General features: G+C 41.8%; 1 protein-coding gene across 1 annotated transcript; it reads left to right on the top strand.

Moving 5' to 3' along the window:
- Nucleotides 1-677: 677 nt before the first annotated feature.
- On the top strand, nt 678-21,453 carry mxd1 (MAX dimerization protein 1). Its single transcript, XM_008287067.1, has 6 exons — nt 678-1,575; nt 2,241-2,340; nt 8,367-8,396; nt 15,189-15,303; nt 15,469-15,628; nt 17,709-21,453. Exons 1-6 carry the CDS (start codon nt 1,509-1,511, stop codon nt 17,903-17,905), a joined length of 669 nt encoding a protein of 222 aa, XP_008285289.1. The 5' UTR covers nt 678-1,508; the 3' UTR covers nt 17,906-21,453.
- The last annotated feature ends 1,248 nt before the right edge of the window (nt 21,454-22,701 follow it).

The following is a 22,701-nucleotide window of genomic DNA, read 5'->3' as shown; positions in this document are numbered from 1 at the left end:
ACTGGGCGCTTTCACAGCCACGATTAAATATAGTCTACGGTGAAGGACGAATTTCTGCTAATAGATCCGTGCCAGGTTGGCATTTGTCAAAGTCCAGGGTTTGTAGTGCTCTTAAATGAAGCTCATCATCCGTCTCATCTCGAAAAGGGATTTTATTGCTATCATGTTTCGGAAAACAATGATAGTGCGCCTGCGCGGAGCTATATTTTATGATAGGATAAGACAGAGACCAATACTAAGAGAGCATGTGAATCTGACCAATCACCGAGCACGAAATAAGGCAAACAACACTACGGGAGCCAAACATTGCCATACACCGCGAAACAGCATGGCAGAGGGGCGTGTCTACTGTCAACAGCGGGCGTTGTCACCTCAGCGCTTGTGCATTTTAACCCAATAGCTAACCAGTGTGTCAGAAACCAACCAATCACCACGTAGGAGTGTGTGGCACCGAATTAGCCTCCATTCTGGCGCTTGACTGCGTGTTTCAGCCAACGTGAATTAGAACCAAAATGGCTGAACCCGGCTCCTCAGTGGCAGCCAGTGCCGACCCCCTCTCAACGATTGATGGCTTAAAGGACAAATAGGAACTCGAGTTGTTGTATCCCGTATCCAATCATATCGCAGCACACAGGAGCTTTGTGCTAAAGTACAGTAGTTAGCTGCTGTGCAGATCAACAAGCCACTATTTTGGAAGCAGTTTGACAAACAGTCACTGTTCCCCAGTTGATGTCAGTCGCTATCTGCGTTTCCAGCGAGACGTATCACGCGCTATCAGCGATAAACCAGCACAAAACTAGCCAGCCACTTTGCCCCGAACCGATAAGGTTGGATGACATCGTCGGTTGAACTTTAAGACAGCTAGCTCTTTTTTTTACATTCATTTCACATCAGGCAAGTGTGACAACTGCACAGGCTAACGTTTTTTTGTTTACTGGCTGAAGCTTTACAACATACAACCGAGATAGCAACAACTTTCCACCGTCATTTGGCAACTTGTCATTAGCGCTAACGTTAGCCAACTTCATTTTTATTTTTTTTTGCCAAATACAACGGATTATTTTTATTTGTGAAGCAGCCCTTCGTTTTGTCAACAAGCCGCCTTTTTTCACAGAGCTGCTTAGAAAATCAACGATATTTAGCTAACAGTTTGGTTTAAAAGGGGTGCAAAGTATTTTAGCTGTTGTAGAAGTGTTAGCCTTGTTTCGCCAGCTAACGCCAAACCTTTACTTACACCATTATTTTTCAGCAGTCATCAAGGAAGAGACTAGTTTGGCTTTTTAAATTGGTTGCCGCTGTGTCCACGACCTTTAACTTTTAAATACCCCGACTGATACACTGCAGGAGCAACTCTTAACCGTCTCCTTTCGCCTTTTAAAAATAAGAAGTGACAGAACAGCGAGCTACCTGAGTGTTAAAAGCAGTGCCAGTGGTAGGACCTGAAGCAGGTTGTGTACAGTCACGGAATCCCTCATCGGATTGTTATATTATCAGTGTTATTGTTGAAAATGGCGGCGATCGGAATGGTGCAGATGTTGATCGAAGCAGCCGAGTACCTTGATCGCAGGGAACGAGGTAAAGTATAATTGTATTTTTTTTGCTACAGTCTGTTTTTATTCGATAAATTACAATGACACCCCTCCCCCCAAAATCATGCGAATGTATGCACATGTCATCTTAAAGCTATCTTAAATCCTGTTGCTGCCCTTTATTTATTTTTAATGGATTAAGTAATCGGGCCATGCATCAAATACATTACCTGGTTTTGCACAACAATACAGCAGGGTGCATCGCCAACCCCAAGCAGGTGCTAATCATTATTAGATATTACTGATGCATAATGCATATGTGCAAAGATAAATGGGCATTTGCATTCCTAATCACGAAAGAATGAATGCATATGTGGCAGATGCAGTCAGATGTGCAGGGAGACATTGTTTTCGTGGAGGCCCCTCCTTTCCTTCTGTTGTGGTTTGCTAGTGGGGTTTATTTCAGTTCAAGATGACATCATTGTCCAGGCTGAGGGGAGAAAATACTGTAGAAAGATACTGCAGGAAATCCATTCATTGCATGCCTGCACTTCAGCACAAGACATTGCTACTGAATTCCACAAGATCAAGCTCAACTGTGACACATTTTGCAGTCTCCCTATTCCCTGCTTTGCTTCTTTTCACTGTGTCTCTATTTTGCATTGCCACATATCAGGACATGTGACCATTATGTTGTTTATTTGCTTGCAGAAGCTGAACATGGCTATGCCTCCATGCCACCCTTCATCAGCAGTCGAGAGAGGGAAAGCTTGAAAAGGAAAAGCAAAAGCAAGAAAAACACAAGTAGCAGGTAAAGGCTATTCTGCTTCTTGTGGCCAAAACCTACAGACTTCATTGTTTTTCAGCTCTGCAACAAGCCGCCCATCATTTCTCCATTTCAAATGTGCCCCCACTGAGTGCAGGATTAAGCTATTGTTACTGGTGTTTGTGTTTCAAGTCACAATCATAATGTGCTATTTGTGATGACAGATTTGTTTTATGTGTTGGTGCTGTGCAAAAGAAAATAGAAATTACAAACTACAGCAATGCAAGATGAAACTGCAAAATAAGGAGCTCAACACTGATGTATGCATTGTGCATTGGGCAATGCATCGGTGTATGCATTGCCCAATTAAGGTATTAGGCACTCAGCTTACCTGACTGTATCACTGACAGCACAGTAATCTGTCAATGTGCAGCAAGGTTAAAAAAAAAAAACATATGTGAGATTGCCAATACCTTTCACCTATTTCTTTCATGTCAAAGACTCATTTAAGGCACTACAGAATTGATCCTCTGATAGTATAACCTGTGGCTGCATGTGTATGTGGGAGTCTGCCGGGTTAAGATCATGTTTTAGACTTCCCGTTGTGTTCTTTGAAATGTGTGACTGACAGCAGCAAACATCAGTACGGCTCAAAGTGAATGACCACTGGGTGAAGCAAACTGGGTCAGTCAAGGTGACTGCAAAAGACATTTCAATGAGGGAGCCACGTCCTGGCAGCACCAGTCACCTCAGTGGACACAAGTGCATTCAGAGCCTGCAACCTGAATTCCATAAATCAATCATTTGAGGACAGATTTGTGCTGCATCCACACCCCACAGATCAATGTGCACTCTGTGATTAGATTGCAGTTGGGTTTCATGACCCTGTGTCGGAGGATATATGTACATTTACTTTTTGTGCAGTGAGTTACGGCGTGTACAAAATGTACAAATATGACGCAGTTCTGAACTTCTGAGTGTGATTGTTTCAGTGGAGAAAAACGTGTTTCCTGCATGAAGGAAATTTTGATGCCCTCCCCTAAATGGCATTCAGCCAACACCAAAATAACATCACCAGCACCAAAATGATAAGAACTGACAACAAAAATAGCAATTCAAAATTTTCACCTACATTTGTGGGGAGGAATTACATTTAATCAAAGGTAATGCATGCTTTTCAAATAGTCATATATATCAGGAAATGCATATTTCTGCATTTTTGTCAAACAAGGTAGCACATACTAATCATTCTTACAGTCATGCATAGTCATCTCCCAAAGACGTATTCTGAGCCAGAATATCCCCTGTAGGGCCGTGATCAAAAGTGCCACCATATTCTATGTAAATGAAGATTTCGTGGAATATGCTTTCTGTCTACCTGTTTTCATCGAAGCTCACGAGAAACCTTGATTGTCAACACCAGATACAAAAAACAGTGAAATGCTTGGCTGAGGTCAGTATAGACATGATTTGATAACTCCTGATGGGAATAGCTTTTCAGTGACATAGGGGGACCTGCTTCTTCAGTAGATGCAGCATTGTCATATTGCTGACCTCCCTACCTTTATGTGCCCTCTTTTCATTAGAATGAAATAAATAAGCAAGTGATAAAAACACGCTAGGTGTTTACACAGAGGCGTTTAATTAATAATGCTGCGGTATAGCAGCGTTAGAGAAGAGCAAAGTGGGAGCCTGGTCAGATAATGTATGTTAACTATTCAGGCTGTTGGAACACTTTGTTGCTTGGACATCAGGTATATCAGCCACGAGGGCCACATTGCACATCACACCACCCTTCACTGGACTAAATGTCTTGTTCTGCCCATCTGACATATAGAAATGAGCATGCAGAGGACGTGAGAGGGAACATACAGCATAAGTATGTCTATTAATAGGCCTTACCTTGGAGAACCCAATGTATATCCAGATTTAAATGCTGCTTATCTGACTATGATAAACCTTGGATAAGGATGCATCTGATATGGATCAATGCACATTTTAGTGTCTTGGAATTTCAAAATCTTTCTCTGAATTAGATGTATTTTTTGCCATCTCTTCCATTAATTGTAAAGATTATATGTGACAAAACTTTAGTGTTTCTTGCCAATTTACGCAGATGTAAGAACCAGAATGCCCCACTCTATGATGATGTGTCTGATCAGAACAGCTACAAACATTTTCACATTTCAATATGCTCAAACATGTTGCACAAACTGGTTTGTTTGAAAGATACTTTGACCTGAAGCAACCACTAGCTGGCTTATGCCACACTTAATATGCAATGCATAGAGCATATGAGGTCAAGGATGTAAATACGCATATAAATAGGTTGTTACCTCTTGTGAACCAATGCATATTCAGCTATGTTATCCATACATCTGAAGTTTCAAGGTTACGATACACACATGCATGAGAGTATTTCACATTCAGATACGATCACCACCAGTACTCAATCACAGCCCGTTTAGCATGTCAGTGTATCACCCGCAACTAACACGGTTTGCTAATTCTGATACTCAGGTGACTTTTTTTTTAGATGGTGTGTCTAATACAAGTTCAATTCCAAGGTCACGTCTTCCTGTGTCTTGTTTTGTTTGTGACAATCAGCAACTAACGACATATAAAAAGCAGCAAATCTTCACCAGTCCTGATTATTAGTAATCAAGGAGACTGGTGATCAAATGTGAAAATCTTGGTGTTAAAATTTAGAATAACAAAAAATGTCAGCACACAACTTTATTTGTATTTCAGATATGTTTAATTGAAACACAAGTTTAGCTATATAATATATAAGCTATACCATTGTTAGACTATCAAATTCAATTGATTAATTTCCTGCCAATTAGTTAATGAGATAAACTTTGTTGATCTGTCACTGGGGAAATTTACATGAACTATCACAGCTGTAATCAAGTCTCAAGATTCAATTTCAGGATAAACAGAAAAGTGTTTTTCACTCCTTCACTATATGCATGTGGATGCATAAACCCTTCTCTTGGTGTTAATCAAATATAGCCAGGAATATGCCATTTCAATTTGTCTGTGTACTTAATGACGGTGACAGATTAGTTGTTTGCTTCCACTGCCGCCATGTTATGAAAGGCACAGGGTGTGCAGGGCTTCCAGCTCAGATCATGTCTTAACATGCTTAGGTGGTGCTACATTTTTAGACCTGCCTTGTGAAGAAGACGTGGGACTAGCTTGGTATGTCAAGTAGTTTTCCTGCTGGTGCAGATTTGCCCTGGTTTCCAGTCAGAAAACCTTTTAACTTACCAACATTTACATTCCCATTTACTATTGTTTAACTATAGCGGCTCCCTCATCGGCTGTGAACACGTTTTCAGCTTTTACTCATTGCTATTTAAGGGCAGCAGAGCCACACTTGTTATTAATAAGGGTTTCTGCACAGCCTAGATGATCCGATACGGTCCGATATGATGTTGGCCCTCATTCATTAATAGGCAGACCAGCACTAGTGCTGAATGAATTTTTCTCTTGGGGAAACAGTTGATTTGTGCCACAGAAGAGCTGATCATTAAGTGGTTTTTGTTGCTGTCGACATTTGGTCATATGTAGGGCAGGCAGCCATGTATGTATTTGAAGGCGTTGAAGCCAGTATGTACAAGCCCCTCCAGTATCTGTTGTTTTACTAAAGCATGGATGTGTGAGCAGTGGGGGAGGGGAGTCACTGTGTTTCTGGTGTGTATGTGTGCATGTGTGTCAGTAGTAGTGACTCCCCCCTCCCCCTCATCTCTCTCCCTCTTGCTTTTTTCCTCTCCTCACCTCCTCCACCCTTCTATGTCTTTCCTGTTCTGCTCTCACTCTTGGCAGTCAGTGGAGAACACCAGCTCCTCCATTACAGAGATGGAGAGAGTCCTCCCCCACCACACACACACACACACACACACACACATATATATATATATTCACACACTATGTAGCTACAGTGCACTATGGAAATCATACAGGGAGCCTACCATCCTTGTTGTGCAGGCAAATGTAGTCATTCAATGCTCATCCCACTGTGTTGTTGTCATTCAGGCTAATGTGGCTGAATTGGGTGAGGCTGGAAGAATTTTGTTGTTGACCGAGCAGAAGGACAGGTGCATCATCCTGAATCCATTTACTGCAGTTCAGTGGTCCAGTACAGTCTGATAGGTTGTTAAACCCTCTCTGTTTTGGATCACCAAAGAGATAGTAGCCCATTTAGTAGTAAAACTTTGTCAAGGGATCAGTATTGGAACATAGTTAAATTGAAGGTCTGCAATGTCACTGCCAATTAAAAAAAAACAAACACTCTGCTGCTTAATTTTGCCAAATTTTCACTTCATATGAACAAATGAAAGCAGCACCTGGGTTGAGCTGAGATTTGTTTTTCCTTTTCTACCAAGAATTAAACAGAGTTTATGGAATACAGTGATTATGTGATGTTATGGTGGTATGGTGATCCAATGCAAAATAAATGTAATCTTGTTTCTTAACCAACTACGATGAGGTGTGACTCTATATTTAGATCAAGGCTCCAGGGTAATTTTGTGATATGGGAGTATTTCAGCAAGCGGTGCATTATTCCACATTGCACACAATGAAGAATCTCATCCTTACTCACTACTATTTAATTCCAGTTGTACATTGCAGTGGCTTGGGTGTGTTCAGTAGAGGGGCAGACAGTTATAGGAGTTGAACAGGAGGTGGGAGGTGTCCCGGAGCCTGAAATCTAGTCTCAATAAGTGGGATCATTTCCCTGCTAGTGCTGTTATGTCACCAACGGCTGTCTGCCCCGCACAGGAATGTACACTGGCTGGAGGGGCCCAAGCAAGATAGGGAGCACCCAAAGTGACTAGTTGAAACAAGATGATACCCTGTGGCCACACACGCACCCACACACACACACACACACGACACCCGTACTGGTGACACTTTGTGATATGAGGAAAAATGGGGTTGTACTGCCAGCCTTTCTACATCATCTTATGTGGCAGGAGTTGGGATTTTTTTCAAGTGTTGTAACTAAGTTTAGTTTGGGAATAAGTTGTCAAATGTGGCAACAACATGGAGGTGAACCAAGGTGTGTGTGTGGACTTGTTCGACTATCATTTCGAGGACTCTCGTTGTTGACAATTGGAGTGAGGACATTTTGGTAAAGGGAGAACATTTGGGGCTGTTTGGGAGTTAAAACTTGGTTTTAAAATTAGGGTCAGAAATAGGTTTAGGTGAAGGTCAGCATTGATGTTAGGCACTTACTTGTGATGGTAAAGGTTAGGGTAATGGAGAATGTCGGTAAATGTCCTCACAAAGACAGCCATACGAACATGTTTGTGCGGGTGTGTTAGAGAGAGTCAGTGACAGTTAAGGGTCTAGCAGAGCTGAAAATGCAAAGGCTATTTTGGGCCCTTGAGTGGCAGGATCAGGGGGGTCAGGTGAAGGTGGAGGGGAGTTCAGGAATGCAGAGGTGATCTTCTTCTTTGCCTTCTTCTTGTCTGTCCCACTTACCCTTTTACACACAGGTCAGACCGACGCACGTCTTCCAAAATGTATACTTGACCCCGTTTCTGCATCTGCTCTGTCTGTGTGTGCCGCGTTAACACTGCAATGCAGGAGTCATGGTGTCCGGCCACTAGCACACCTCCATCTCTCATTTTACCTCCACTGTGTTTTCCCCCACCCCACCCTGCTCAAGACTACATGCACAATGGATAACCAGGCAATACGAAGGGGCATAGTGCCGTCTACTTCAGCCTGCTGTTTCTGGTTACTGTTACTATGTTTACTGACGGCCTCCTCATCACGTATCTGTGTGCAAGTGTGGTCCTTAAAAAAGCTTCCTCCATAGAACAGGCCTCGGGCATCAGAATACTCAGCCTTTTCTTCGTTTGTCCTAGAATCTCATTTTGTCAGCCGTTCTGACTGCTCATAGACTCCCACACAGCCTTTTCTCTCGCGCTCACTCCCCTGCAGTAAGGCCTTGGACTGCAGTGATGGCACATGGGGATGGGAAACCTTACGCTGTTTCAATCAGTAATTCTGTTATTATGTGTGGTTTTCATATGTGTTTTGTTTTATCTCCACAGGTCTACGCACAATGAAATGGAAAAGAACAGGTATGTTAAAAAAAAAACAAAAAAAAAACTTTCATTTTTGTGTGTTTGTGCATATTTGTGCTGCTCCTCAATAAAAATATCAATTCACACCACAAATTCAAGCCTCTACCCCAGTCCCCACCGCTCCCACTGTAGAGGTGGGGAAATTATGGGTTGTCACTGGAAGAAAAGGATGAGAAGTAAAACTTAAAAGCCAATATGTAGAATTCAAAAGTAAATAAATAATTATTCTTTTAGTAGTCAGTATAAACCCGACTGTAATTAAATGATAAAAAAAGGAAGTTTGATGTCAAAATGACAAGTTAATTCTGTAAAATATCAATTAGAAAATGAAAAGCCAGATTAAAAATTTTAAATGGATAAAAGGCACATTTGAATATGAATGCGTAGATTTTTAAATGCATTAGTTTAAACAGTGATGTGATGTGTTCGCCGACTCTCCTCCATGTTGCAAATGTGGACGCTAAAGAGAGACCGAGCATACATATGGATAGACAGAGATGAAGCTAAAAGTTGACCTTTTATCTAATAAATTATTCGATGCATTTCTCAGGCTTATCAGTGAGTTTGAATCGACGCAGCAGAGTCTCTGCTGCCAGTCAGAAGCAGGCTCACAGCTGCATATGAATGGGCCCAAATGTACATTGAATAGATCCATATTATACTCAATCATAGTCATATACAGAGACATTCTAAAGAAGAGACTTGCCTCTTGCAGAATTTTGAATAGAAATCTTCAGTAACACCAAGATAGTGGTTATATGACACGTCTCACCCTTCCCCCTAACAGATGAACCAGAAAATATGCAGCCAGTCGTATTATTGCACTAATTCATGTTCAGTATTGTATACTGCACATGAGTGCTTTTTAAGCCTTATTGTAGTGCAAAGTTCCCAGACTTTGTAAATAATTTTGTCAGATTTGACGAGTGATTCTACACATGCAGTTCATGCGTACTGGTTACCATTGAATTTGCAGTTGTGGCTCTCTCCTCAGTCATTTAGATAGGAGCCTGGTGTTGTTAGCTTAAAATAACTGTCTGGGGGCGTTACCAAGATGGCTGCCATGTGGTGTGACTTTTCATATATGTCTCTACTGTCTGGAAACGTTTCAAGAAATGTGTTGTTGTGAACTAAGGCCAATGTTTACTTTCCACATCTGAGAGTACGACGGTCCACATGACATCACTACAAGGGCAGCAGTGAGCATGCACGGAATATGTAGACACTGATCCACTGTGCATGTATGGCAGCGGACGAGATGGTCGTATAATAATTGCTTTCTCGTCCACAAGGACACATCTTGGAAGTCAGCAGCTGTCCACGTCTACAAGGGAGTAAAATTGACTTACCTGCTGCACGCATACATGGATTTTACTGTAAACGGTTCACTACATGCATAGTGACAGTGTCTCTGTCCAGCCTGATTTCTTGTGTGCATGTAAATGTACGCTGTGTACTGCTGAACTGATAAGCAAGCAGACAAGACAAGTTGGTTTGCAATTCTGATAATCGATTGTTTGCCCTGTGCAGCGTGCCTTTGCAGACGTGAAAACCAACATTAAGCAGGATAAGATGTTAACATGCAACTCAGGTTTTATCAGAATGACCCAGGCACCTTGCTTCTGAGTTAAAGCCCTATGCAGAAGCGTGTTTTGTCACAGCATGACATAACTTAAGGACAGAACCTGGGAAACATTTTTCGAGGTGCATTTTTTGCTAAACCAGTCGTCTCATGACATTGATTGATGGGTGTAATAATACTTTTGGTTCAGTGCTTAAAAAGGGTTGCGTTAACAGATCTATTGTTTTTTCACTGTGCCCTCCTGACACCGACGAGACAAATGAGGTGACATGGTTGTATCAGATGACTCCGTGTGCCCTTTGGCTCCTGAGAGCAGGTGATCCTGTTTCAGTAACGTACAGCTGGCCTGTCTGGACAACATTTTATGGAGCTGGTAAATGAATATCCAATTTTGGTCCAGCATTACTTTACCTATTTACTTGTTAAGCTTTATTTGATTGTGCTAATCAGGTTATGAAATTACAAAAGGATAATAATAATTATTAGATAAGATAGTATAGTTCACTAGCAAACATATACTATAAAAGTTAGAATGATTAGAGCTGCATGGATTGATAAATTGGTAAATGATTCTGATAGTCAAATAATTGCATGAGTCATTCTTCCAGCAAAACATTTACCTTTTTTTGCTGGAAGAATGACTCATGCTGTCATTACTTGTCATGCATTCCTTTATTGTATGTGAACGCAAACTGAATTTTTATTAGTTTTGGACTGTTTGTCAAAAAAACAACCAATTTTAACACATCTTATTATTAGGATTTTTAAGACCTTTCTTGGTGTTTTATAAAAAAAAAACAAAAGCTAGCAATCAGTAGAAAAAAATATTTAAAAAATAAGTGAATGTCAGTGGAGGCCCAATGATTGGAGTATTTTTTGGAAGGTGGTGAGAGAAATGTGCATATGAATAGAGATATGAGTAATATTTTTATTTCTTTTTTTCTCTGAGTTTACTGATTTAAAAGAAAATCAAAGTGCTGCTATTTGCACTGGAATATGAGTATTTCTATTTGTCCCAGCTGAGTCCCCGTCACTCTCAGTGCTTCCATCCTGCCCGTGCTAGTTGATCCAAGCCAGCAGCTCAGTGGACAGCCTGAATAATATATGGCACTGAGGCCTGTGCCTGGGATTTAACTGTCTGAATGTGTGTGCAGGGCTGTGTGTGCAGAAACACCTCACACCCAGCAGTAAGTCAAAATTACGACCACTTGAGAACGTTCATGGCTTTTAGCTAGTTTCTTCTACCAGTAGCCTGATGATAGAAAGCCATCACAGACAAATAGTAAATTAGTCATGGCAACCCACTGCTAGCAAAGCCGGAGGTGTACGACAAGACACACCTCCCTTCCAGCAATAGTGGCTCATTGAAATCACCACCACATATTCAAAGTCCTGTTTTGTTCCTTCCGCTGTTGCTCACAGAAACAGAAGCGTACATGTCCGCTTGCGTGTTTGTATCCACGTAACATGACTCCAGCCGCCATCCGCCTTTCTTACATTAAAGGTTCTCCGGGCAAGCCATGGCCACTCACTGTAAGGGGTCAGAGGACGAGGACAACGCAGTGATTTACTGCTGGTCAGGCAAACTGCATGAACTGACCTAGTCTGAGGTTTTAGTAGGTAAGAGGCTCCTGTGAGAGAAACCATTTTGGTTTGGAAGGGACCACACAGCTGCAACTGTTTTTATGTAACAAACGTGCACGTTCACCTCATTTCAAACCTAACGTGCACTCACACCAGTTATGTGCATTTAAAAGGCACACAAGTGTAAAATTTAGGGCAGAGAAATGTAGGTTCTGGCCTTAGGCTGGTAGCACACAAACGTGTAGCTCCACATATGTACTTACCTATTGACACACTGAACCAGAATAACCTGTTGCTGGAACAGCACTGTGAGCTAGGACCATGCCACTCAAACACCATGTGACCTGTGATGTTTGATGAGTCTGCTCCTCATCAGTGTTGTTTAACAAACATTATCTAGCCCTGCTGATCCCTTATTATGTCAGAACAACACAGGCGAGGACATTTCCATGTTATGTAATATCAGTCTGCATGCCCTTTGGACTGAGTCAGCTGAGAAACAGGCACTCGGTTTCAGCTGCTGAATACTGCTTTGTATGTGCGTGCAAGAGTTTCACTTGCAGTGTGTCTACGTGTTTGCTTTGTTTTGTTTTTTAAAGGGTGAAGGCCAAGAATGTTTGTGTGCATTCTCTGCCCACAGTCAAATCAGTTTTACACCTCTCCGTGTGTCCGATTTGAATAAACTCTTTCCGGCAGTGACGCTCACATCAGGATTGCAGCAGACAATAAATGAACAGCACTCCCAGCCCTCTGCTGCCTAATACAAAAAATAAATAAATAAAAATTTACACTCACTGTCAGGAAGAGTCTGACGTACACACACCCACTCGCTCAGGCAAACACAAGCTCGCAGACACGTACACACTCTGACGAGGCTGGAGCTGGAGGTGTGTGTTGTGTAACAGCAGGGTCAAGTGGTCACCAACACCCACCAGACCTTAGCAACTGCCAAGGCTGCCAGCTTAGAGCGGCTGAGAGCCGTACAGGAGGAAGCAAGAGTAGAGATGAGAAATGTAAATGGGAACTGTGTATGTGTGGGGAGTGTTACAGGACCGGAGACATTATTAATCAGTTCAGATCTCAACATATGTCACAGATGATCTTAGGATTTCTGTTTTCTTCTTGTTGAGGGAGGGTTTCCACACTGTTGCTCAATGAAATGTGCCAACACTATGCAATGATGTTACAATGCCGACTTCCTGAAACATGCACAGGAGGGTGTCATCATATTGCATAGAACCTTACGTCCTCTAACTGCCTCTCAATAAAGATGATTAATTTTTTATGTGTGCTGTAGCACACACATAGAAAAAATAAAGAAATTCCCCTCTGGTGTTTGGTTCGTGATCTGTAAATTGCATTAAAGGGGAACTCTGCTGATTTTACACCTAAAAATCTGAAAAGATCTCAGGGAGTTCTACTGCATACGTGGGAAAAAGAAGGGAGCTGCACAAAATCTGACAAATGTCTTCAACTAGTGACCCTTGGTGGATTGTAACTGAAGACAAGTGGTGGTGTGGAGAGTTTTCTTGAAGCTAGCAACACACCAAACTAATGAAGCTTCTGGTTCTGCTCCATTATTGTACAGTATGCTGTCACTAGAACTGCTGTTTAAAGCTGTACTATGCCCCATTTTATTAGTACCAGCGCTTGGTGTGCGTGCGAGCAGTGCTCTTCCTCTCCCTACAGGCAAAGTGGATGTGCCAAGAGCTTTTGGTTCCTCTCATGAGCACACTGCAGTTTCATGGTTACAAAATGAGAGACGTGGCTACAAATACGAGACAATCTATGGCAGGAATTTCCAGCTTCGGTCCTTGTGAGTTACTGTCCTGCAGGTTTTAGATGTTTCTGTACTGCAACACACCTGACTCAAATGAATGGATCATTAACAGACTTGTGTAGAACTTGACAACAAGCTGTTGGAGATCCATTAATTTGAGTAAGGTGTGTTGCAGTATGTAAACGTCTAAAACCTGCAAGACAGTAGCTCATGAGGACCGGAGTTGGAGATCCCTGATGTATGGGTTGTCCACAAAGTAGATGCATGGTGCAAAATATGACTTCTTCTTGTCCCACCCACTGCACTCTGATTACTAAAATGAATAGTAGCCTAGCAGCACTGAATGACAAATCCTGAAAAGTTGTCTTTTAGCTAAGAATACGTAAAACATAAATGAACAGTGAAGATTTGTGTTATTTGAAATCTTCAAATCAAGATTTTAATATGTCCAGCTTGGCAGATATCACGCAGACGGACATGCTCAAAGATTTTAAAGAGCAACAGGTTCCAAATTATTCCATTACTTGTCTCGATGTTTTAGGTTTTTGCCATGGTATCGTTTTAAAATCGGTATCAAGGGCAGGTATTGTATCAAAGAATTTTGGTATCATCTTAACACGCTCAACAGCATAACCTCAACAACAAAGAAGCCCTCTCTGTTCTTTTACTAATTGTTTTAGCTTCCTGTTGACACAGTTAGTGCGAACAGGTTGCACTGTCTCGCATGACATCTAATGCTTGTGATCAACTGGAGCCTACATAATAGCAAATATGCAACGAGTTTTAGCGTCAAATTTACAGCGGTCTGATACACTTTCACTGCTAGTTACACATTGACTCCAACTAGGTCAGTTCTCTGGCCTCATAGCATCAGGATTGGCTGGCCAGGTCACTGTTAGAGTAGTCTTGGTACCTGGTTATTGTGTTTTACGATGTGTTTAAACAATATGATGCCAATACATTTAAAGTGTTGAAATGTGGGAATTTGGTACGTGTGCTTATGTAATATTTTGCCAACCAAAATCATACTTGAGACGTGATGATTAACAAGCTGAACATTTCCAATAATATTTTCAAAAAGTATATATAGTATTACAGAGCTGGCTGAAAAGAATTTGTGTTTAGGTAATCACTGGGTTTAACATTTCCCAACTTGGAGAGGTTTATAGCAGGCTGTGTGAACCCGTCTGGACCACAACTGTTGATGAAATCTAATAATACAGAAGGCCACATGATGTCTGTGTTGGAAATTGCCAGATTGCAAAAGATGACATGGAACACCTGCTCAAATTCATGTTGTACTTATTTTGCAAATTATGGACACATTTTTTTTGTAAAGTTACGAGTTTATAGACAACATTTGATGTCACACAGACATATTTGAAAAATCTGGGTTCTAGCTCATTAAAATTTCAAGATATTTCATTTGGAAGGTTCTATTGCCAGACATAAGAAGCCTCATAGTTCACTGTCCACTCTGTGTTTGTACTGGAGGCTTCATGCTTGTGCACGTGTTGGACCACAATCGACTTCCAAGCTATGTAGTAGTGAAGCTAAAACGCTCAAATGCAAAACACACTTTTAAGTCAAGAAAAGTAAGGTGTCAGAAATGGTAACTTCAAATCAGAAATGACAAAAACAAAGCTTAACTCTTGGTGCTCTTGCTAGATTTTTCTTCTCATTTCATGGTCTTTATTAGTGGATGGAGTAGTCATGGTAATGGCTGAATTGTTGTCACTTCCCCTTACATCCATGCGTGCCTGTTGTTGGTTTGTCTCTGACTATGGAGGAAAGAAATGATGCTTGACAGTTTCCTCCGTCTTTGCTTCTTTTGTCCTTCTAGACGGGCACATCTACGGCTGTGTTTAGAGCGCTTGAAATCCCTTGTTCCCTTGGGACCAGATGCGAACAGGCACACCACCCTCAGCCTGCTCATGAAGGCCAAAGATCACATCAAGGTACGTGTATGCCTGCATGCACTTCTCACCTAATCACAGCAATTTGTTGACCACTGCAGTGAGTAGGTGTGTTAGCTTCGTGTGTCTTTCCCAGATGAATGCTGGAGACATGGACGCACAGATGGCAACAGCTGCTCCTAAAGTGTGTTGTTTTCTCTCCTGCAGAGGTTGGAGGAGAGTGATAGGAGAGCTCAGCACACCTTAGAGCAGCTACAGCGGGAGCAGAGACACCTGAGGAGGCGTCTGGAGCAGCTGGGGGTGGAGAGGACCCGCATGGACAGCACCGGCTCGTCTCACTCCTCCGACAAGTCCGACTCTGATCAGGGTGAGCCCACACACAGGCAGAAGTGTGGCCATTGTTGTTTATTCACTGGACTTTATCCTTTTAGGTTACTTTCATTTATGTAATTATTCAGAATGTCTAGGTGAGATCTAAGTGTGGTGACTGAATCTCACCAGAAATCTGACACAAGGAGGATTTATTATAGCACTCCAGAGAGAGAAGATACCTGCATATCTGCAATACATTTAGAGCCTTGTCAAGGATGCATGTTTTTATTCATCTAAACTGGTAAAACTCATTTAAACTATTTTGTAACAATTACGAAACCATTTATTAAATGTATTAATAAACCTTTACATAAACCTTCTTCATATAAGCTCGAAAAAAGTAAGTAAATGGTTAGAAGTTTAAAAAAATATCAGTATAATTTGCAGTGAATAGATGACTGACATTAAAGCAGCATCTTAAGTCAAAGTCATTTATTTATGAAAGTAATAAACAGTCTTGCTGTTCCATAAAACAATCAAAATTCCACATTGTATTATCACAGTTTAAGAAAATGTGAATAAGTCAGGCTTAACTTATAGGACTGTAAACCTATTTGAATCAAACTGATCAAAAAATAATCACAAAACAACATGAGCATAGAATTTGACCATTAAAGTTAGATACTAATGTATAAATATTTATAAAGATGTTTATCAAGATTGCTTCTGATACAAGGCTTCTGATATTTTGGAAAGCAAATGTGTAGCCATTGACATAAATTATAGTTCAGTTCCATTCAGCTGTCTTAATAAGTCAAGACAACAATCCAAGAGTAGCCCGCACTGGCACGCCTAAGAGTAACACACAGTAGTTCAGTAGTTCATTCAGTTCTGTTTTATATTATTTATTTAACACCATTCGCAACATCCTCTAGCGATGCTGCATATAGTGAAATGAAAAATTTACATTATGTTGTTTAAAGACATCCAACAAATCCAAACAATTCCCAATGAACAAGCTGGTTGTTGACAGAGAAAGGAAGAAACATCCCACCGAAACAGGAAGGGCAGTCATCTGCCTTGACTGGTTTGGTTGAGTGTAAAGGGGAGAGACAAAAGCAGAGAGAAACAGACAAACACCACAAAGGAGAACATTAAGCAAAGGACAGGTTGGTGAGGCCAGAAACCACAAGCCAGAAATACCTACAGACAGGACAAAACACAAACTGCAGTAGAGAGAAGACTTAAAGTCAATGACATGCAATCACATGCTTAATGTTTTTATGTACACTTATTTCTAAATGTCTGCTGAGCCCCAAATGCAGGAGAATCTGGACTTTGTAGATTCTGCTTATCAGTCTGTTTGCGTTGCTTCCATGTGCTTAACAAACTGTATAAACATACTGAAAATGTTTGTCAGGTTCAGTCCATTCCTTTGTTATATGTTAAACCAAAAAGATATTTCACATAGATTTCAATTACAAATTGAGCTGGATTTTTGAAAAATTTCAAAAATGATAAGAGGTGTCGACCCTACCATAAAGGGAGTCCACTGAACGATGATGGGCAATAGTATGTTTATGTGACTAATGTCTTTTTCCTATCTTAATGTACAGGGACACATGGGCTTGACATGAAAAATGACTGCATTCATACAATAAATGTACATGAAGCATAGACGGGACATGTGCCAACATGCCCGTCAAAGATGAAAATCAAAAAATATTTAAATTAGTAACATGAAGTCAGACCCACTGTAAGTTCACATATACACTCTACACTCTGTAACTGTAACCCCATAGCTTACAACCTAACCTCATACCTAAACAAAGATAATGATACGCAAAAATAAACAATGCAAATTAGAATACTATTGAGACATTATCATATTCCCTCAGGTATTTAAACCATGGGAGAGAGTAGCTGCAGGTGCAAAGTGTGCAGCTGCTGCTGCTCATGACTGTACAGGTGCTATAACAACTGATGGGAGAGACTGTATATAACCTTGTTTAATCAGGACAGATTAAAGTAGTAATATGAGCTTGTGAGCAGCTGTCAGGGAAACTTTATTAGATAAACAATAATGTTGAGTTGCCATTTAGCCTAATAACCATGTTGTCTTTGTGTTCCAACAGAGGACCTGGATGTGGATGTGGAGGGGACGGACTACCTGCTGGGTGACCTGGAGTGGAGCACCAGCAGTGTGAGCGACTCAGGGGACGAGCGAGGCAGTCTGCGCAGCAGCTGTAGCGATGAGGGCTACTCCAGCGCCAGCCTGCTGCGCCTGCAGGACACTCAGGAGAGGGCCAAGCAGCTGGGCTGCAGCCTATAAACAGCACTGGTCACTGACCCAACACCCACCTCCTCCCATCAGCCAATCCTGTCCCAATATTGTCTCACCACTCCTCGGTCCTGGTCCTACCTGACCGCCCCCTCCGTCTCTTTCTCCTCCCTTCCCTATCAGGACCGACCAAGTCTGAGGCCGCTCTTCGAGCCGGGCCTCGCACGGTGGCTTCCATTCAGACTGCGACCTCTCTGAGACACCCACCCACATCCAGCCCATCATCAGCGGTCAGTCTTTAAGGGTGTCACCCGCTCTGCTCTGCACCAATCAAACGAGCGGGGTTTTAAAGACACTCCAACCCCTCCGCCCCGCCGTCCGTCAGAAACACAACTGTCAGCCAGAGAATGTTACCACACAATGTCCCACTGCCTCTTTTTCTATGCCTCAAGAGCCATGGGAAGCACTTTTCACCTTTACTTCACACACATACATCAACACACACATGCACACACCCCTCCATCGCGACTAGTTGTCCAGTGAGATCTCCCAAAGGTGTGACACTGACATGATGTGGGGCCTTTTTTCTGCCCCGCTCACCAGTCAACCATCTGTGCATGGTACTTTGCACTTAAAATTGCTTTTGTAAACAAAACTGTGTCATCTCTTTCAAACACTGTCTCTTAATAACTTAAAGGCCCCTCGCTGCAGCTATGGCAGTAATGTTACCAGACGAAATGAGTGTTTGAAAAACATGTCAGTCTGCAGACTCTGTGGACATTAAACTAGACTGTGCGTGGTGTTAAACTGTCGGGGCCGACAGCAATACGTCCCTTCGTACCCGAGCTTTGGCAGGCAGACTCGCAACTACCCTGTAATTTTATGTCCACACCTGCCATTCAGAGGAAAAAGTAACAGAAAAACAAACAAAAAAAATCGTGCAGCATGAGATTGTGAAACGGGAGCTCGGGGAGGGTTTTGGGGGTGGGTTTGATGTTTTCTGCCTCTCTCTGATGACGGTGGCGTTTTTAGCAGCTTCCTTTTCTCATATGTGTGTTTGTCACGTCTGAGCCTGGCGACGACGGCGGCTGCTGGCAGGTTTGGAAACTTTTAACACCAGCCACCAGGCCGAATGCTGGTATATATTAGCAGGTGCTGGTACTTTTGTACACTACTCCTTCACTGCCCCGTTCACCAGGTACTAACAGGAAAGGATGAGCCGATCTACTGAGAGCAGTCGAGAGACTGGAGCACATTCCACTATGTAGAGAAGACAGGCAGGTGAGACTGAGAGCACTATTTTTTGTGAGTGGATGTTCCTAAAAATTATTTATGAAGGGAGAAGAGTTTGAGACGAGGCGAGTCACCCTGAAACAGAACGACTGGCTTTGACTTTTCGGTGAGAACACAAGCCTGAATCTTTCGCTGAGCTTGTTCACATCTGAAAAGCACTAAAATGTTAAAACCACAGATTTTCTCTCCTTTGCCTTGCCTTCATAGCTATTTATTGTTTCTGCAAAAATGTACACCTTTTAATGTAAATAGTTTACAGAAAGATCTCTATGTCTATCAGCAAATGTATTTATTAGATTTACTAAATATATAGATGAATATATAAAAATATATTTAATTAGTCATAGCTTATGTTCTTCTTGTGAGGTTTATTGAGAGTTTCTTATATGTAGTTTGTTTGCACAGCCTAGTCGATCCATAGAGTATTTAGAACTTGTCTCTTGTGCCTCAAGGTTTTTGTGTCTGTTGAATTCGGCACGATGCTCCTAGGAAATGAAATGTTTTATTTGTGGTTGACTCTAACTTTTAGCTGTTTTCAAAGCCATCCTGCCCTATTAAATGGAGGAATAATAAGATTAAAAAAAAAAAAGAAATCAGAATAACTTGTAAAAATGTGAATTAAAAAGTATAAAAGCGAGAGGAGCCGGTGGCCAGGCTGAGCGGGGCGGCAATTCCTCCGGCAAAGCTGTGTTGCCTGCTCGCCCCCCCTCCCCAGTGCTGAGGAACCTCAGACAAAATGGCTGCTTGGCCTCATGAGATCTCAGCCATTCGCACGGTTTCATCGCGGGCAGGGAGAGGATCGCAGATTGTTGAATGTACACGTCCTCAGACCCTGCAGTGTAGCAGCACGGTGCCAAAGGAAGCTCCCTGCCTGCTTGTGCACGCGCCACTCGCGAATCTCAGTTAAAGCATGAAGATGGTACACCAAAAAAAAAAGAAGAAAAAAAAAACACCAAAAAAAAACAAAATAAGAAAAAGAAAATCGGAAAAATAGATATAGGCTTGTTCAGTACTTTGAGTGTGGAATGCTGCTTATTTCTGTCAAGTTAAAACCTTTTCAAATGGAGAGGAACTGTGTAGCCACGCTTAGAAAGGAAATGTATTGGAAAAGTAGGTGTGTGTGGGCAGGTGTGTTCACTGAAATGCCATCTGTCGGTGCGTGCATGTGTGTACAGTATGCAAGTGTGTGTGTGTGTGTGTGTGTGTTTTTCGTCACTGTCTTCAGAGAGAAATATTTGGGGTGGTAGAGGGTGGGTGGGTTAAAAAACAACAAATTGTTAGGCTGTGTTTCTGTTCTGGTTTCCTGTTCATTTGTTTACTAGTAAAATGCAAAAAAAAAAAAAAGCCAACTTGTCAAAGACTTCATGTATTAACCTGAGCGTTAATGTCTGTCTGTGGGAGTCTCATGTTTCCTCCTTTCTTTCCTCCATCCATGGCCTCTTATTTGTCTTCCGCCAAGCTACCTGTGTATACGTACGTACGTGTATGTGTGCGTTTCCCGTATGCGTGTTTGCCAAGCGACCATGTGCGAGCGCAACTCCCTCCTCTACATGCTGGGTTGGCATCCATGGTGCAGGGAGGTGTGCGAGTGTGTGTGTGTGTGTGTGTGTGTGGTGGAGCAGCTAGTGTATTCTGTGTGTCAGATCTCACATGCAACTTACTGTTCCTCAGCCGCCTCCCTCCTTCCTCACTCCCCCCAAATACAAAGACCCTGGTGCTCTCAGCATCTGCCTTAAGACGCAGGTGTGGAATCTCTTAAAGAACAAGACTACAGTCAGACCAGTTGTTTAAGCTACAGCTTCCAGCATCAGAGGGAAACTCATGTTCCTGTGTATTTTTGGTTTTTGCACATTTTGTCCCTGCATACAAAGTGGCTAATAATGCCTTAAAACAGACACAAATGTACGACCTAACAGAAGTATATGATATGTATGAGTGTTTATGATATAGCGACATGTATCACAAAGGTCATTCCTTTTCATTGTGACGGTCTCAGGCATGGTGCTTTCATGCATTTACACACAACACACACACACACACACCGCGTCATAGCTCCATGAACATCGTCGTCACCTGCCGCCTTTCTCCTCGGAAAGGTCAAATGTCTATTTGCTGACTAATAACGTTAAGGTGGACGTTTTGTGCACTTACTTTTTAAAAATTGGAGAATTTGGACACTGTCTTCTAAATAAATCACTTCAAATGTGGAGAAACAAACCCTTTGACAATGAATTGTGAAGCAGCAATTTATATTTGCCAGTGATATTAAGGGAATAAAACATTTGAAACCCTTGTTTACCTACCTATCTCCTTGTCGTGGTCTTTATTTGTGGTTCAAGATGCAGAAGCTTGAGCAATAATTATACTGAAAGGACAAATGAAGGCTTTAGCTGAGGATCCCAACCCACCGGTTTTTCATTCAATGAATAATTTTAATGTAGAGGCTGAATAGACAATAATGAGGAGGTTTTAGCACAGGAGATAAAAAGAAATCCTCTACGGGGGCTTGATCTTCGCCAGCCATCCAGTGTGCTTCAGCGTTATCTGCTGGCCAAATCCCATGTTTGTGTGATCACAGCCATCTGACTGCTGCTCAATAACCAATACACACTAAGCCAGAATAGGAGAATGGGAAGAAAGAGGGGGATGGGCATCTTGAAAAGCATCCCGCATCCCTTCTGGAGCCGTCTGACTGCTGAGGGGGAAGGGAGCCATACAGTTACATCTCTACCATGAGATCTCTGTAAGTCCAAACCACCTTTAGTAACACTTCAACAATAACACTTGGACTGGTTGTGACATCTGAGCTCCAACAGGTGAGATAAAAATGCAAGTCTTGTCCATGCATTGCGCCTTCGCCCAAATGCACTTCACATTTACAAATGACTGTTTTCACAGTGAATGTTGACTGACAGGAGAAGCTCAGGTGCAACAACAAATCATGCAAAGTGTCCCATTAAGCCCTGACACTGAGCCAAGAACACACAATACCAGGAAGTGCTTCATCTACATGGAATGCACACCTGATTTTGATATTATCAATTACACGCATGCTTTTCCTGCTCTGACACGCCAAAACGTCTGCACAGTGATTCATTCCAAAGTGAGCTGATGGATCGAGCTGACATGGATCTTTGACACATTACATGTCAGTCAGACATCCCAAACTTGATGTAATTAATAGATTAAATTTGGGTTCACAGTTACTGTCCACTAAGCTGGCTGTGTGTCCCAACCTTGAGGAGACCCTTTAACAAAATAAAATATTTTTAAAAAAATATTCTTGAAATAATCTTTCCTCTTCAGAACTGGGTTGTACCAGCTACCCCAAAAACTTATCATTAGCTAGTTTGAGACTAGTGACCTACTAAATTGGGTTTGACCATTAAAACCTAACCCTAACCCCAAGTAATGTTGAATAATAAAATATTTTAGGTGGTAAAGACTTAAATAATAGTGATGCAAGCACAATATTAAAATTTCAATCAGCGGTTTTTCACATCGGTTAAATTTGTTCATCGGACCGATACAGATATGTTGAAAAAACACTAATA

The sequence above is a fragment of the Stegastes partitus genome, unplaced genomic scaffold, assembly GCF_000690725.1.
Source record: "Stegastes partitus isolate 25-593 unplaced genomic scaffold, Stegastes_partitus-1.0.2 Scaffold485, whole genome shotgun sequence".
In the NCBI taxonomy this organism is placed as follows: Eukaryota; Metazoa; Chordata; class Actinopteri; family Pomacentridae; genus Stegastes; species Stegastes partitus.
The sequence above is the reverse complement of the archived record's forward strand: the minus strand, read 5'-3'. Positions and strand labels throughout refer to the sequence as shown.